The sequence below is a fragment of the Triturus cristatus genome, chromosome 5_1 (genome assembly GCF_964204655.1).
Source record: "Triturus cristatus chromosome 5_1, aTriCri1.1, whole genome shotgun sequence".
Taxonomy (NCBI): domain Eukaryota; kingdom Metazoa; phylum Chordata; class Amphibia; order Caudata; family Salamandridae; genus Triturus; species Triturus cristatus.
In genome coordinates, this window is record NC_140587.1 from 1,022,699,214 (window position 1) to 1,022,718,418 (window position 19,205).

At 43.3% G+C, this 19,205-nt stretch overlaps 1 protein-coding gene across 2 annotated transcripts in view; it reads right to left on the reverse strand.

Moving 5' to 3' along the window:
* Positions 1-19,205, reverse strand: part of TRIO (trio Rho guanine nucleotide exchange factor) — a 4,621,980-nt gene that overhangs the window by 4,480,329 nt on the left and 122,446 nt on the right. For both annotated transcript variants that reach the window (XM_085606120.1, XM_085606121.1), the window contains exon 2: positions 3,236-3,310. In XM_085606120.1, coding sequence (XP_085462246.1) covers positions 3,236-3,310 — 75 coding nt within the window. The remainder of the gene's footprint in view (positions 1-3,235; positions 3,311-19,205) is intronic.

Here is a 19,205-nt window from a genome sequence, read left to right on the forward strand (position 1 = left end):
AGCATGGAATAGTGCTATGTCAGCTCGTATTGATTTAGTTTCTGAGGTAAGAGATGAAATGTTTATATCCATGTCTGTTAGCAGACAGCTGATTGTTGAAATTTCTTGGAAAAGACGATCCATGGCAGCATTGGATACCGCCAAGGAAGTATTATGTGCCTTATTAGAAGTTGATGCAGTGGAGTTTTTTCCAGACATCTTGCGTGGTTGTTTTAATACATCAGCAAATAAAAGTGAATGAGAAGGTGTGTTTCCACTCTTGTTATTAGACATTCACTTCTAACTTCAAATGTCGGGGAATATTTAAAACTGCAGACAAACAACCCTTCAAGTAGAGCGATCCAAAAAGCAAGATATAATCAAGTGCTACTGGAGTTAAAAAGCATTGAGGAAAATATCGCAGCAGTTTTATGTAGATTAGAAAAGTAAGCAACCAGTAAACCTGCAGCTGAAAAATCTCCTTATTTTAATGAAAATTATCATGAGAGAAATACTGAAGTTGTGAGGAGAAAAATAAATGAGGAGTTTGAGCTATATGAATAGCATTGATGCATATTGATGTACATGCAGACAGCATTAAACCTTTCAGGGAATGCTGGAAAAATCACTGCAACAATGATTTCCCTCACTTTCTTTCAGTAATAATCCTCATGTGAGAGGAAAAAAAAGCAGATTGCGCAATTCTGCACTTTGATTATATTAAGCCTCAAGTGGAGTTGTCATTCATCATATATAAAATATGAGACCGGGAATATTACATCCAGACTGAGGCCTGCAACACTTGTAGCCCAATTAGCAGGTAAGCAGTGAATATAATGTGCTATCAACTCACTTCCTTTTTTAACACATGTCTGTACACCGATTACTTTTAGCCAAAAGTAAAGCTGCCTTTTTTCATAAATACATTTTCCATTGTTAGTCCATTTAGCAGAAGAGTCAGCAGGAATACAAGTCACACATGCTCCAGGAAACATAAATTATTACTGGGCCCGGCAGCCATGTGAGAAGCAGTTGAAAAAAGTTTAACCTTAACCCAGAGAACATAAATTACTGCTGGGCCTGGCAGAAGTGTATTGAAACAATGTTTCTTGCTTGAAAAGGAACTGTGGAAAAATGCTTAAAAAGGCAACTTAATAATATGAGACAGCAGAATTTATTTAAATTGTTGTATTAGCAGTGAATTGTGAGTGTTTTTTTCCTCAGAATACAACACTTCAGTTATAGATGATTATAAAAAGGGCCGTTTTTTTTGACCGGGAATGTTTCCTCCAGCCGTCATCGGGAGTTCAGGTTACGCAAGCACGGGGGATCCAAGGATTCTGCAAGGCCTGGCAAGCCACAATGTATCCACACTTCAGAAAAGCCAGTTAGAGATGGTCTAGCAGGACAGAATTTTCACAGCTGACAGCTTCAATGTTCCGATTGCTCAGAAATGCCAAAAGAACATCCTTAGACACCTGCAAATAGATGTTCAGTCCATTTGAGTGCCGGCCCAGAGCAGAGCCTCACAGTTAGGCGGCCATCTTCCTACGTGGCCAGACCACGCCCCCCAAGACCAGTTTGGCCCTGATTAGGGCTCATCAATTTGCTATACCTTGGCTCCAGCAGCACAATAAACAAGGGACACATGTCTGGGTGCACCCTTGCCACTTAGGGTGTTACATCAAATACACAAAAGGTGATGGGAAGAATGTTTGCAATTTTCTCACCGTTGGCAATCGCTCAGGGTAGCATTGCAATCCATTGTTCTTTTGCTCATCATGTCATCTTAGTTTAGACCCATCCGCATTCAAATCAGTCTTGCTCACTAAGCCACTAGAACCAAGCTACACCCAACTGAAGAGCCCCAATCTGGGGAAAACTGGTCTTGGGTTACCTCTGTTCTGGTTGAGAGAGGACCTGGCTTGGCAGTTAGGGCTGAAATGTTCCCCTGGTTAGTAGACCAAGACTAATGTGCATATGGCTGGGTCTAATTTGAGGAGGCATGGTGGGCAAAATAACAATGGATTGGAATGCTACATAAAACAATTGCCAGTGGTCAAACTTGTTGCAAGCATCTTCCCATCACCTTTTGTGTGTTTGATTGTTTTTGTTTTGAGCCATAGCGAAGCGCTTCACAGTTGGAAAGCATGACTATGTGATTATATCCTGAAGAATATAGTTGCCTAGAACCCATTTGTGGTTTAAGTCATAAAGCCTACTTAGGAAGGTTGCTTGTTGATGTAGAGCTCCAGGAAATTGGACTGCCTTGACAGGCCTGTGGATAGGGTCCACAACCAGATCTTCTGCGTCTTCAGTGATAAACAGTTTTGAGCCTGTGCCTCCTTCATTGAGGCAAGGTATTGCTGCCATCTGAATGTTATTTATCATCAGAGACGAGAAAAGGCCTTAAGAGCCAGATGGACTGCTCTGAGCTCCAAGAACTGATGTGAGGAGGACTTTTCTTCTTTAACATGTAATAGGGGTCATAAATGGGCTCTCTACCCTGACAGTGACACATCCGTCACCACTGTTTGCACTGGAGATTTCAACAGAAGAGGGCACCTTTCAACAGATTGTTAGTCTTGCATTACCAGGAAAGCGTTTGTTTTGCTGTCACTGAAATGAAGAGTATGTAATTCCAGTTGCTGATCTATTGCATCACAAGGTATGTTGCAAAGGGCGCAAAATGTGAACGATACTGGAACAGATCAGTAAATGAAGAGAGTCGAATGAATGCCCCTGCATATACGTACATGAATTTTTATATTATGGATTTTTTTGTAAAAAAAAACATTGCTCGAGGAAGTTGCGTTCCGGTTACCTTATCAACTATTGCTGTGCAGTGGCCTTAGGCTCAAGCACACTGCAGGTGAGCTGATAAACAATAGGGAGACTGCATTACCGGAAGAGTGCAATTAACAAGAATATTCTCTAGCGTAGCTTTTTAAAGGATAATGCCATGGACCATACCAATGTTATGCATATAAGAAATTGCTACTTGAAATTTGTCAAAAGGAAAAGGTGAAGTTAAGGTGTATAATACAAAAAGAGCTGGAAGTAACAAGAAAAAAAGTAAGGCAGGAAAATCTAGAAGGGAATAGATGCACAGATTTGGGATTAAGTTTAGAGAGGAGTATAGACAGTAATGACCATGTTGTAGGATAATATAACACTTCTCTGGAGCTTTTAAGAATGTTTCTCAGTCAAAACACTATTTTAATGGGCTTAAAAGAGTAAAGCAAATGTTCCTTACCCGACAAGTATGCAACCTTTTCTTTAAGAATTGGCAAAACGTCCATAGCTTTAATTTCATCACTTCTGCAAAAACCTGAAACAAAAAATGAAATCGTCAACCTTACCCTTCTTAAGTGTTGTCTAAAATACATCTTTTCAGCTTTCTTAGAGGAAAAAGTCTATTGTGGACTATACCAAGAACCTACAATGGACTTTGACCCAACCCATTGATTACCACCGATTGCCTTTGCTGTTTCTCTTATTTGCTTGCTTATTATTCAATAGCTTTCCTTGTCCATATTGTATTGGTTGTTCTCCTTAATCCGTTTGTCCCTCCCCTGGTGTATAGTCCCTACCATCCCTTTTGAGTGGACGACTTGTATCATTGCACTACTCACTTTTAGGAACCACTTTGTTTTTCTTTTAGCACTATATGAGAGAGCATGTGTTTTCTAGCTTTCTCCCTGTTGTGATGTATCCCTCTCGCCTGCAGCTCTATTGCTCACTCATCCTTCCCATCCAAACTCATCCATGGCTTTCTACATTCCTCCTTGCCTTTTTAGGTCGCAGACTACCAGACAGCTAAAGACATCTTGAGAACATTCAGAAAGTTGACCTAGGAATGCATTCTGCCCGTTGCTTACCATTTGCTTTGTGGTTTGCAACTCACATTTCCTGGGCTTTCTATTTGCTGGCTTTATTTGCTTTAGGCTGTCCAGCTCGAGTTCATCCCTCCCGTTGTACAAACCTGGTTTACTGTATTCTTCCAGAAACTAGTTTTCTGTAAACAGGACTTCAAATCTTGTTCTTATCTTGTCACATTTGCTGTGCATTCAAAGGCAGAGGTCAAATGTCAGGCTGTGCCTTCAAGTGAGCTTGGTATTTATTTTTCTTTCTCTGACTTCAAAGTGACAGGGTTTATGTGACAATCGTGCTGGCTCCAGGCAGTGCTTGAGAAAGGCTGTACGATTGTTTTTTTTTTACAAGCACACAACAAAATTTACATGTCTGTAAATGAACTGTGCTGACGGACAAATAAATACATTGGGTGATGACATTCAAAACACATTATCGTATGTGCGTTGTATACTTTTATCACCAAAACTGTATGCGAGTGCATATGTAATGGTTATTTCAACTGAAGAGGTGTTGTCTGTAATGGCAGGACACTAACATACCATGCATACTCCACGCCACTGTACTCTTCTCTGCACCACTCCACTACTCTATTGTACACCACTCAACTCTATGCCAATGCACTCTATCCCACACTACTCGAATATGCACCACTGCACTCTACTCTGAAACTATCTACTCTGCGCCACTGCACTTATCAGCACTAAACGCTACGCCAATGCACTCTACACCACTTTACTAAAAAACAATACACTCTGCGCCACTATACTCTGTCACTGCACTCTAAGCCACTCTATTCCTCTCTACACCACTCTATTCTACTCTGCACCACTGTACTCTACGCCTCTGCGCCACTGCACTCTACAACAGTATACTATGCAACACTGCACTATGCCAGTCTACTTAATGCCACTCTATACCACTGAACTTTGCATTGCTCCACACTACTGCACTCTATGCCAATCCACTCAAATCCAACCTGTACCACTGCACTCTACACCACTTCACTCTACTCTGAAAACAATATACTGTATGCCACTGCAGTCTACGCCACTCTATTCCACTCCACTCTACGCCACTCCACACTGATGCACTCTACGTCACTTTACTCAAAACCAGTGCACCCTACGCCACTCTACCTATGCCAACTACTTTGCCACTGCACTTTACATCAGTATACTCTACAACATTCTACTCTATGCCACTGCACTCTACGCCACTGCCTGCTACGTCACTCAATGCCGTTGCACTCTATGTAACTGCATTCTGCAGCACTCTATTCTACTTTGCACCACTGTAATCTATGTCACTGCTCTCTGCACCACTCTATGCCACCCTAATGCACTCCACGCCACTGCACCACTCTAATCTATGCCACTGCACTCTACCCTGCACCACTTAATTCAATTACACTTCACTCTACGTCACTCTACTCTGCAACACTGTTCTCTCTAGGACCAAACTCTACGTTACTCTACTCTGCATTGCTAAACTCTCTTCATCCGTACACTGTGCCAAGTCACTCTAAGCCATGCTAATCTACTCTGTACCACCACACTCTATGACACTCTACTCTATACCTCTGCACTATACGCCAAATCACTCCAATCTGGAACAATCCACTCTATAGCACTGCAGTCTAAGCCACTCTTTTCCACTCTGTGCCAATCCACTCTACGCCACTCTATTCTACACCACTGCACTTTACACTATTGAGCTGTCACTTTACTTTGCACCACTCCACACCACTGCGCTCCACACCAATGCACTTCATGCCACCCTACACCACTGCACTCTATGACACGCTAATCTGTAGCACAGCACTCTCTGCCACTGAGCTCCACGCCACTTTACTCTATGGCACTGCACTCTGAGCACCACTCTACGCCAATGCACTCTATGCCACTCTAATCTACTTTGCACCACTTTTCTCTATGTCGGTGTACTCTACTATGCACCACTGCACTCTTCATTACTGCACTCTACACCACTCAAGTCTAGGCCACTCCATTGTGCCCCATTCTACTCTACACCACGCCACACCATTTTACACCACTCCACTCTATACTGTACCTCTCCACTGTATCCTGCACCACTCCATTCAATACCATTTCACTCTACTCTGAAACAATCTACTCTACGCCACTGCACTCTATGCCACTCCACTCTATGCCACTGCAATCAATGCTGTCATTCTTCTACACACCACTCTACTCTAAGCCACTCTACTTCACTCTACGCCACTGCACCAGTCCACTCTGTGCCACCTCACTGCACCATTCTACTCCATTCTGTACCACTCCCGACTACGCCATTGCACTCTACTCCACCGCAATCTACTCTGAACCGCTCTACTCTATGCCATAGCACTTTATGCTATTCTATGTCACTGCATTCTATGCCAATGCACTCTACACCACTTTATTCACAACCTATGCACTCCACGCCACTGCAATCCACAGCAATCTACTCTGCACCACTATACTTTATGCCACTTCACTTTAGGCCACTCCTGAGGTTTTGTAGGTGAGAGCATACGCGGTGATGCATGTGCGTGCTTGCGGAATGATACAGCCTCTACATCACGCTTTTATTCTTTTGTTTGGCTGAAAGCATTGACACAACCAATAGGTCCAAAAGGCGAATACAAATAGCTTTGCCAATGCTGGTGTTCCTCTGGTAACCTACAACACAGTTTTTCTATTTTGCACAAGTTTGTTTACATTACAGTGTTTAGGCAGTCTCTCTTAATTAACTCTTTCTGCACATCGTTTTCGGCATTCATTTAAATGAGTAACTGCTTTATTAAGCCTGTGCTCAAATTCAGTTTTCATGCAAACTTGAATAGAAGCTGTGTATTTTGCTGCAGATAGAATTTTAATGAAGGTTATTATTTTGACTATCAACTGCTACTAAAGCTGGGAGTTGAAAGCTCACCACTGAAATACATTGACACAGCCTTTACCCATTGACGTCAATTCACCGATATATATCGCCAGTAGGTAGTTATAGCTAGGACCTAGTTTCCACAGGAAATCCTTTTTGGATTTGCCTGTAACTTTGGCGCCATTTGAAGAATCTTCGTGAACTTTTCAAAACTAATGGGCCATTCACTTCAGCTGTTGTGTTGAAAGTTCCGAGGTGATCCATCAAGTGGGGGCCGAGAAAAAGGAGGGGGCTTCCAGAACGCTTTTTCTTCAAGTTAATTTCCATAAAAGATTCTATAGGATTGTGAGTGGGTGAGTCAGATGATGTCATCAGTGATGTCATTTGAGATGTCATCAGTGATGTAATATGTGAGGTCATTAGCAGTGCATTGAGGGGGTGCAAGTTATAGTTAACGTGGCTAACTATAACGGCTGAATTTCTATGGTTTTGTACGAGTGAAAGGTCAGCCTAACTATAATGTCCCTGTAAACTGTTTTTTTTAGTGACTATATATATTATCTACTGGCGGTCGCCAGTAGATAGTTATAGTTAGGACCGTGTTTCCATAGGAAATCTCAAAATTCTATTTTGAATAACTTTGGCGCCGGTTGACGAATCTTCGCGAAATTTTCAAAACTAATGGGGCGCTCCGCTCAGCTCCTACACAGTGGTGCAGGGAGAGGGCGGGCCTGACATAGCAACTGTGCAAACGCACCGTCTGGCACATTGTAAATTGGGGGATTAAGTCCCCTTCAATCCTGAGGGTACCTGGGGGCGAACTAGCCCACCAGGTACCTCCAATATGCGCCAGGGAGCTGCGTTGCAGAGAGGTGTTGAGAGGCCACGCCCCATTTTACACCTCTCTGCAACGCAGCTCTTTGGCGCTTACTGGAGGTAGCTGGTGGGCTAGTTGGTCCCCAGGGACCCTCAGGACTCAAGGGGATGTAATCCCCCAATTTAAAACGCTTCGGGGGGCGCGTTTGCACAGTGGTGCAGGGAGGGGGCGTGGCCTGATGTGACAAGTGTGCAAACGCACCCTGTGGTGCGTTTTAAGTTGGGGGATTAAGTCCCCTTGAATCCTGAGGGTCCCTGGGGGCCAAATAGACTACCAGGTAACTCCAGTATGCGCCAGGGAGCTGCGTTGCAGAGAGGTGTTCAGAGGACATGCCCCTTTTTACACCTCTCTGCAAGGCAGCTCTGTGGCGCTTACTGGAGGTACCTGGTGGGCTATTTGGCCCCCAGGGACCATCAAGACTCAAGGGGAATTAATCCCCCAAATTAAAATGTGCCAGGGGGCGCGTTTGCACAGTGGTGAAGGGAAGGGGCGGGGCCTGACATAGCAAGTGTGCAAACGCACCCCCTGACACATTGTAAATTGGGGGATTAAGTCCCCTTCAATCCTGAGGGTCCCTGGGGGCAAACTAGCCCACCAGGTACTTCCAGTATGTGCCAGCGAGCTGCGTTGCAGAGAGGTGTTGAGGCCACCGCCCCTTTTTACACATCTCTGCAACGCAGCTCTGTGGCGCTTACTGGAGGTAGCTGGTGAGCTAGTTGGCCCCCAGGGACCCTCAGGACTCAAGGGGATTTAATCCCCCAATTTACAACGCTCCAGGGGGCGCATTTGCACAGTGGTGCAGGGAGGGGGCGTGGCCTGATGTTACAAGTGTGCAAACGCGCCCTGTGGCGTGTTTTAAGTTGGGGGATTAAGTCCCCATGAATCCTGAGGGTGCCTGGGGGCCAATTAGCCCACCAGGTACACCCAGTAAGCGCCACAGAGTTGCATTGCAGAGAGGTGTAAAAAGGGGCATGGCCTCAGACCACCTCTTTGCAACGCAGCTGTGTGGTGCTTACTGGAGGTACCTGGTGGGCTAGTTGGCCACCAGGGACCCTCAGGATATAAGGGGAATTAATCCCCCAAATTAAAACCCGCCAGGGTGCGCGTTTGCACAGTGGTGAAGGGAGGGGGCGGGGCCTGATATGACGTGTGTACTTATGCAATCACTCCGCCAAAACCCAAACACTTATAAATTCAAAATGCACTCTCCTTGCAGCACTCTAATCATCCAGTCACTACCCATGCACTCATGCAATGACTCATGCACTAACTCATGCACTACTACAATACCCTGAGCAGTACCCATGCAGTCCAGCCATCGCCCTGTCAGTACCCATGCACTCTTTCAATCACCCAGCCAGCACCATGTACTTATCCAATCAGTTCACCAAAACCCAAGCCCTTATAAATTCACCGTGCATTCTCCTTGCAGTACTCTAATCTTCCAGTCAGTACTCATGTACTCATGGAATGACCCAGGCACCTTCGCATGCATTGCTACAATCCCCTGTGCACTACCCATGCAGACCTCTAACCACCCACACAGTAGTGATTCACTCCTCCAATTATCCAGGTAGTACCCATGCACTCCAGAAATCCCTGTCACTACCCATGCACTCCTCAAATCAGCCATCCAGCATCATGTACTTATCGAATCACTCCGCCAAAACCCAAGCAGTTATAAAATCACCATGCACTGTCCTTGCAGCACTCTAATCATCCAGTCACAACCCATATACTCATGCAATGACCCATACACTAACTCAAGGCAAATACAGAAGGTCATGCTAATTACAGGGGTACCCCAACACATAGTGAGCCCTAGTGTATGTAGGTGTTTTTACTGTATTCCAAGTGTCTTTTAGCATAGCACTGGCTCCGGTCCTGGTTAGTCAGTCAGTTACCACCAGTACCCGTCACTAAAAAGTTGGGTGTACAGGAGGACTTTCTGCTCCTCTGTTGGTTCTTTCTGCACATCTCTTGCTTCTTCCTGCAGTTTTCTTCATCTTTCAGGACTTCTTTTGCCTCTTTCTACATTTGTCTTGCTTCTTTCTGCGCTTTTCTTCCTCTTTCTACACATGTCCTAACTTTGTAGGCATAGTTAGAAATTAGCATTTAAAAAACCATTGAAATTCACTGAAAAAAACATAGGTTTCAGGCACATTATAGTTAGAAATTAGCATTTAAAAAACCTTAGAAATTCACTGAAAAAACATAGGTTTCAGAGACGTTCTAGTTAGTTGGATATTTCACTCGTACAAAACCATAGAAATTTCCCAGTTATAGTTAGTTCAGCTAACTATAACTCGCGCCCCCGCAATGCACTGCTGATGACGTCACATATTACATCATTCATGACATGGTCAGTTACATCACTGATGACATCACTGATGACATCTCAAATGACATCACTGACATCACTGATGACATCATCCACATGAAAATCTGATGCACCTCCTCACACTCCAATATAACCTTTGATACACCCACTGTAAAATACAGACTAACATTTTCGAAACCATCGACACACCAGTTACTACATACGCACTCACTGATTCCTAGGTCTACACACACATCCACTCATTCACCCATACAATCACACATACATACAGTCACTCACCAATACAACACTATCATATGCACTCATTCACCTATACAGACACTCACACAGCGCCAATCAGTCATGGAGTTACTCACACACCTAGTCAGTCATGCAAAGTATCAGTCACACTTCCATTTACTGACCTATAGAGTTATACACGCAACAGAAACAAACACATAATTACTCTCTTACTGATACAAGTAAATACTCATCTATACAGCCACTCTCACAATCACCGACTCTCACATATAGTCATTTATATACTCAAACTCTCACATACACTGCCTTTTACATATGAAGTTACTTGGACATGTACCACTGAGACATGCATTCACTCAGTAACACACCCATACACACACTGACTTACCCATACAGCTGTTTCCACATGCACTATTGAACCCATACAGCCAGTGAATCAATCACTCAAACATGTATTCACAGAGTCACACACCTCCCAAGTACCCACACACACACAGGCACCCATACAAATACTCTGGCAACCAATCAATAACCCATATAGACACTCATGTAGCTACTAACCAACCCATAGAGCAGCTTATACAACAGCAGACAGACTGATACAGACATTCACACAGTTTAGTCACTAACCCATGCATTCAATAAGACGCATGTAATAACTCACTTTAAGTCAGTGACGCACCTACTAAATCCTCCATCCAGACACTTACACACCCACTCATTCTTCAATACACCTTAGCATATATATACTACATATTTAAACTTTATAGAAACACAAAGTCACTGGATGATGTCATCAGTGATGTCATTTGAGATGTCATCAGTGATGTCACTGACCATGTCATGAATGATGTAATATGTGACATCATCAGCAGTGCATTGTGGGACCGCGAGTTATAGTTAGCTGAACTAACTATAACTGGGGAATTTCTATGGTTTTCTACGAGTGAAATGTCCAACTATCTATAACGTCTCTGAAACCTATGTTTTTTTCAGTGAATTTCTAAGGTTTTTTTAAATGCTAATTTCTAACTATAACGTGCCTGAAACTTATGGTTTTGTTCAGTGAAAAAAAAAAAAATTATATATATATATATATATATATATATTACCTACTGGCGGTCGCCAGTAGGTAGTTATAGTTAGGACCCCTTTTCCATAGGAAATCCGCAACATTCTATTTTGAATAACTTTGGCGCCGGTCGACGAATCCTCGCGAATTTCTCAAAATAGGTGGGGCGCTACGCTCCGCTCCTACCCTGAAAGTCTCGGGAGGATTCGTCAAGCGGGGGCGGAGATAAAAGGGGGGTCCCAAAACGCGTTTTTCCCATGCATTTTTCCATAGGACCTTTAGACAGGGCTACAGCCCGAACGGCTGAACAGAATTACTTGAAATTTGGCAGAGAGGTAGTCCTCAGGTCAAGGAAGTGCCTTTTGTAGGTTTGGTGTAAATCTGTTCAGTAGATTCTTAGAAAATAGCCTTTAAATCAATATATATATCTGAGCCAGCTTACGGTACGCTTACCGTAAGCTTACCGTACGCGTACGGTGGCGTGCGCGAGCGCGATTCTGATTGGCTCTTAGATCTTAGTAAACATTCGAATCGGCCGAAACCAGGAAGCGGCGGCCGCCATTTTCTCTCTCGCACTGAGAGTTAGGTTGTTAAATAAAACCAATACACATGTAAAGGAGCTGTTTTGACAGCTCACACACACATAGCCATGATGAGGGAGTCCCCCAAGACCCCCCAAGGCCAAAAATACCATTTTTATTTTTTCGCTAATTTCGCCGATTACGCTTACCGTACGCGTACGGTAAAAAATGTAAAAAAAAAAACACTATCCACACTCTCCCCACCCCCTGTGCTTTTTGTGGCTGCAGGCCACCAAATGTGCAGGGCTTATCAGTGGTGTGAAAAACCACAATATTTTTAACAAAAATAATAAAAGAAAAAATTATCCACACTCTCTCCACCCCGTGTGCAAATGGTGCCCGAAGGGCACCATTTGTGCATGGCTTATAAGCACCGTAAGCACAGCGTGCTTACTGTGCGCGCACGGTGCGCGAAGCGCACCGTGCGCGCACGGAACGAACTGCGTTAAGTGGGCGCGCACGCCACGAATGGCGTAAAGTAACTTAGCATTTAAAAAACCGTACAAATTCACTGAAAAAACCATAGGTTTCACACACGTTATAGTTAGGAATTAGCATTTAAAAAACCTTGCAAATTCACTGAAAAAACCATAGGTTTCACACATGTTATAGTTAGCGGAAATTTTACTGATAAAAAACCAGTGAAATTCCCCCGTTATAGTTAGTGCAGGCAACTATAACTCACGCGACCGCAATCTTCTGCTGATGACATATGTGTCTTTATGAAAAAAAAATATTTGTAATATATGTATAGCTAAAAATGTATGGAAGAAGACATGGGCAAATAAGTGTCTAAATACAGTATTAGCATCAGCAGAGGATTGCGGTCGCGTGAGTTATAGTTGCCTGCACTAACTATAACGGGGGAATTTCACTGGTTTTTTATCAGTAAAATTTCCGCTAACTATAACATGTGTGAAACCTATGGTTTTTTCAGTGAATTTGCAAGGTTTTTTAAATGCTAATTCCTAACTATAACGTGTGTGAAACCTATGGTTTTTTCAGTGAATTTGTATTAGCATCAGCAGAGGATTGCGGTCGCGTGAGTTATAGTTGCCTGCACTAACTATAACGGGGGAATTTCATTGGTTTTTTACGAGTGAAATGTACAGCTAACTATAACATGTGTGAAACCTATGGTTTTTTCAGTGAATATATATATATATATATATATATATATATATATATATATATATATATATATATATATATATATATATATATATATATATATATGTAACACCTGTAACCTCTATACTATATCGGATTCCCAAAGTGCACAAGAATGCCACTGTACCTCCAGGGCCACCAATCATTTCTGCAATTGGGGGCTATTCGAGAACACATCGAGGTTCATAGACTTCTTACAAGAACATGTTGAAACACTACCCTCATTTATTGTGGACACAGGAGACTTTTTACGAAGAATCTATGATGTGATGTGGGGTGACACATATGTCCTCATGACCATGGACGTCATAGCCCTATATACTAGTATAAGACCCACTGACGGGGTAAAGGTATTGTCGTACTACCTAGGAAGGAGACACATACATCTACCCCAGCGCACACAAACATGCTTATCAGCAAGGTTGAGTGGTGCCTCCATAACAATGTCTTTATGTTTCAACATCAGACATACAAGCAACTGCAGGTCACAGCCATTGATACATGCTTCACCCTCAGCTATGTGAATTTGCCTATGTGCTGGTGGGAGGAGCATGTACTGGCAGTAGACTTTGCGATGGAATGGGCAGAAAATATAATTTTGTGGACGAGATACGTAGACTATCTCTTCATATTGTGGAAAGGCTCATCAAAGTCAGCCAAGGAATTTGCACAAAAACTCAGTGTGAATGACTTAAATCTTTGATTCACATATGACATTAGCGAAAGAGAGGAGCACTTCTAAGATCTGGTAGTATATGTTGAAAATAATAGACTCCACACAAAAACATACAGAAAACCGATGGCTGGCAATTCCATTCTGCATGCCAGCAGTTTTCATCCTACAAAACTTAAACAGAGCATTCTGTATGCAGAGAATCTGCATATGAAACGCAACTGTAGTGGTGAGAACTCATTAAGAGAGGTCCAGTCAGATCTTTTTAACCGCTTGGCCGAGCGTGGCTATGCGAATGACACATGGAAAGCCAGAGACAAGGTTAACAACAAAAGAAGGAAGGATTTACTCTATGGGAACAATAAGAGAAAGCGTAGAGAAACTGACTCCAGTCAGATACGTCTGATCACTGTTTTTTCCAACATATCATGCCAGAATCCACAACATCCTATACAGACACTGGCGGCTGATAAAGAGTGATTCCATAATTGGACAGGACATACAACGTGTACCTCTCATCTCATACAGAAGGGCAAAATCCATGAGAAATGAACTGGTCCAAAGTTCACCTAAGCCCAGCAGTGGATCAAACTGGCTGACATACAACAAAGGCTTTCAGAAATGCTTCAGGTGTAAAGCCTGTAAACACGGTAAAAATGTGAAAACCATACAAACCCCTTTGAGAAACTCACCTGTCACCATCAAGGGTAGATACAATTGCAAAACAGATTTTGCAGTGTACGTATTGCAATGTACATGCCTCAAGCAATGCGTAGGTAGTACCATACACATGGTCCACCTCAGAATTCTGCAGCACCTCAGGGCTATTGCCAACTATGACCAGAGCTACCCAGTAGCCAGACATATCCACGAGCACCACCAAGGATCTGCAAAAGATCTGGCATGCTTTGTGGTTGATGCCATTCCCAAAAATTCCAGAGGAGGTAATAGAGAGCAGCAATTGAGGAAGCGAGAATCAAAATACATCATCATGCTCAATAGTAAAATCCCACATGGGTTAAACTCTGACGAAGAGTTAATCTCACATCTACAACACTGCTTAGCTATACACATTTCTTGCAGCCGTCCCAGTGCATTGTGTTGATTTTCATTTACATTTTGTGTGCCATGGATTAATAGCATTGGGTCTAATCGTGGAATTTGCATGGGGTTTGCGCATCAACAACACTGGTTGTGTATGTACGTAGCACGTGGTTTTGAGGTTATGCCCAGTTTGTTATAGAGTACGCACCAAGTTTTAGACTATATGCCCACTAGGGCTGGTGTCACAGACATATTTCAATGTACTAGCCTTTAGTCCACAGGTATTAACCTTCATGTCTAAACCGGGTAAATCAGTACTCTATTTCATATATTGTGTTATGTAATATGCTAGGAAAGCTTAGGGCATCTTTAACCTCACCTGATCTATCTAGCCATGTGACATACAATGATTAACATGAGATTGGTACATGTTGCGCAGCCCGATGTGGAATTAGTATTAACATGCCCAGTGCCATACTTTGATTAATTTATCTGTTTTATTTTAATTTATTTCCACAATTCTATTTTATTATCTGTAACTTTTATTTAATAACAGTATATATAACAGGTACTGTGCAGTTAACAGGCCTGCCTTAACAGAATATTTGTATTTTCTTAATGTCCATGACATCATCATGGCTTCCATGGGAACGTTGTAAAAGTATTCACTTAATTGGCGCGGACCTGTGTGATCAAGGTGGTCCGCCCACCGAAACGAGTCTCACAGCCTTCTGTGCAGTAAACTTATTGTGACTTCACTCCAGCGTGTTGGCGCCTGTTATTTGATTTACGCCAGGATTGTTGTTGATATTTATATATTTACTTACCGTAAATATAGTTACCATGTTTGGTAAAGGCATGCATCTGCATGGTAAAGGCATGAGTTGTAACATTATGCAACCACAAATACTGTGATGTTAATGTCCTGAGTTTGAATTCCCACAAGGCAGACTTAGCCTTCTGAGGTCTGTTACTGAGTATCATAAAGAGGAAATGGTACCATCTGTCAATTACAGTTCTTAGAAGCAGCTGAAGGGCTATATAAAAATAAGACACCATTTTTTGTACTTCACAAAAAGCAAAAGTGTTGAATTCCTTTCACCTTACACCCAGGACATACTGTTTGGGGTCAAGAACAATATGTGCACGTTTATTGCATATGTTCAACAAAAGGGTTGCCTGCTGCTAGGACAGCTTATGCATTCTACGTTCAAGATATTCAAAATGGTATTTATGGTTTATTAACACATAGATTTTACAGTTAGGATGAGCGCTCTAAGAAATACAGTGAGTTGCAAGGGTAGATTATATTTACGATAGTGGTTCCAATGTATTAATAAAATCAAAGTTTAAAACAATTAGTCCAAATACACATTACACACAATGTAAAAACATATTATGCAACTGAATCCGTTGAATATATATATATATATATATAAAAAAATCTACTGGCGTAGATAGTTATAGTTAGGACCTATTTTCCATAGGAAATCCGCAACATTCTATTCCCAATAAGTCTGGCGCGGGTTGATGAATCTTCGTGAAATTTTCCAAACTTTTTGCCAGCTCCGCTCCGCTCCTACCCTGAAAGTGGTGATTCGTCAAGCGGGGGCCGAGAAAAAAGGAGGGGTCCCAAAACGCATTTTCCCCATGCAATTTCCCATAGGATCTGTTGTCGAAGCTACAGCCCGAACCGCTGAACGGAATTACACCAAATTTGGCAAAGAGGTAGTCCTCAGTTCAGACTCGTGCCTTTTGCATAAATGTTGTGAATCCATTCAGTAGTTCCTGAGAAAATTAGAGTTAAAAGTACATATATATCTCTATGGCCGGGGAGGATCCGCGGACCCTACCCGCACCGTAAGCGCACCCTCCCCGAACTGAGCGCGCACCCTCCCGATCGCACACTGAATGCTAATTGGCTGTCGAGTGTCTGTCTACATTCGAAACCAGGAACTGTTGGCAGCCATTTTCTGCCTCGGTAGAAGCGAGGCTGAAGAAGCAAGGGGAATAAGTGTGTAAAACATATAAAGGGGGCTGAGTGGAAATACTCTGACCCTCTAGAGGTGCTTAGGGGGTCCCAGAAGGACCCCCTGGGGCCCCCTTTTAAAAGAAAAAAAACTGCAAAATGCGCGCAGGGTGCGCGCATCCTACCGCGTTGGGTGCACGGATTCTCTCGCGTTTGGTGCGCGGATCCAAGAAAAAAAAAATTGAAATTGTTAGGAGATAAAGATCAAGTTTAAGTGTTTTGTTCTTGAGTGGCTCTATAAAGAGCCGTTGTGTTCATTGAGGCGCTCCGTCATAACTCAGTCATACGGGGCACCTTGTGCGTCACTTCTCTCTCCTCCCAGGCACCTCCATTGTTTTGCCTCCCTCAAGAGTCATCTGTACAGACCCCATGCGTTTATTTCCTCTCCACAGGTCATCTCCTCACACAACTCTCGTTGCAGTTTTCTGAGGGTGCCTGGAGCTGTGTGCATTGAGGTTACGTCCGCAGCAGCGCCCTTCTCGTCTTGCTCCAGCCTTGTCCTTCTCCCTGCTTGTTCGCTTCTGTGTGATTTGCCAGTTTAAAGTGGTTTAGTCCTTCATTATCATACAGCAGGTGATGTTTTTAACACCCCTGACCCCCCTTCCTTGCCATCCCTTAACCCTCTGGCCCCTGCTGGCACCTATCAATAAAACCATCATCTGCGTGAGGTAGCTAAGCCATCCTTGATTTAGGTGAGCTGGGGGAGTCCAGGGATGTTTGTGTTCAGGGGCCAGTGCCTGCTCTTCCAGGTACTGACCAGTGACCACAAAAGGGACCCCCTGCTGCCTCATTTAATTCACTTCCATCAGCAAGGGCGCCAAATGTCTCTCCGCCCAGGCCCAGGGCGCTATCTTAGCAAAGCTCCTGCTGAACCACTCCAGCGCCAGCCTCCCCAGCCACCTCTCCCGATGTACCTTCCCGTCACCCCAGGCACCTCACACCTTAACTAACAGTCATACCAGGCACATCTTCTGCGCCACTTCTCTAGGGCAGGCCCCCTCAGGTACTTCTAGATGCACATTTATGAGCCCCTTGCACTACCGTGGCATCACTTTTTATGACGCTTTGTCTGCGCAAACCAAAAAATCATATTTATGAGGTCACGCAAAGCCACTTTGTGTGGTTTTGAAGGGCCTCATAGATATGGAATAAAACAAGGCAGCGCAAACGGTTGCGTTGCCTTACTCTGCGTTAGGTAGGCGTTCCAAGGGCATTGCAGTTATTGTTCCCACTCAACACCCATGGATTTTTACGCTTCCCCAGATTTACAAAACCATGAAAACCTTACTCCTCCCCAGGGGGGCGTACAATGAGGAGAAATAACTTTATTTCTCCTCAGTTTTGCCTCTTTCCATGTGTGCTATATTCTGCGACACACATAGAAAAAGGAAAAAGCCTCCCAGGATTGTGTTTGTGGAGGAAGGTGCCCCTTCCTGCAAAAAAACATCCTGCCAACAACACAGGCACCCTTGCACCATGGTGCAAGAGTGCCTGCGTTGGCACTAGGCTGCCAAAATGGCGAAAATGCAGGGGGAAAGGACAGTAATGCACCATATTGGATAAATACGGTGCATTTCTGCCCTTTCACTTTGACATAGGGCAGAGAAGCAAGGTGGCTTTATGCACTGCCCTACGCCAAATCCCTGTAAATGAGGCCCCTAATGTATTACATCTTCTTTAGAGGTTTGCCACGTTGACGCATCTTGTTTCACCTCACCATTGTAAATTGCTGTAAGTACTTGATGCGTCATGTTTTCACTATAAGCAGTGCCACTGGAATTATACAGCAGGGGAGGACCAAACTATGCGGCTGGGTTGACTAAATTATGTGGTAAGAAAAAGGAAATTATAAAGCATAATGCACGCACATTTTGTGATAATATTGCTTCATTATTTTGTCATTTTGACTCGGGTTCACCCTATCTGGGCAAAAGTTTAATATCATTAGTACCAGTCTAACACCCAATACAGTAATAAGCAACATAAACAGGACAAGTCAACCTTTGGAAAGGGCCTTCCACTGTGATGCAGCACGTGTCGCTACATGTTTAGTAAATTTGATCAATTTGAGCTAGAAACTATTTTTTTGTTAAAATCTGCAGATTATTCAGCAGATGGTGGATTATGCGGCAAATACGAAAAATCCATAAATATGCAGAAAATGCCACAGCTGCAAAATCACTTAATTCCACTGGTCCCGCATATAGCCCACCGACGACCTCGACCATTTAGGTAGCCAAATTATATCCTATTGGGCTTTTCCCAAAAGAGCGGCTTCCATGTGATCTCATGAAGTGACCATTCAAAGACATTATGTGGGTGTTGACCTTGATGATATTGGGTTAATACTGCTGGGTAACACCACCCAAAACTCTGCTCGCAAGATTGATTTAGAGACTCAAGATTTACTGCCCAGCCAGGTAAATGGGTAAATGCATTG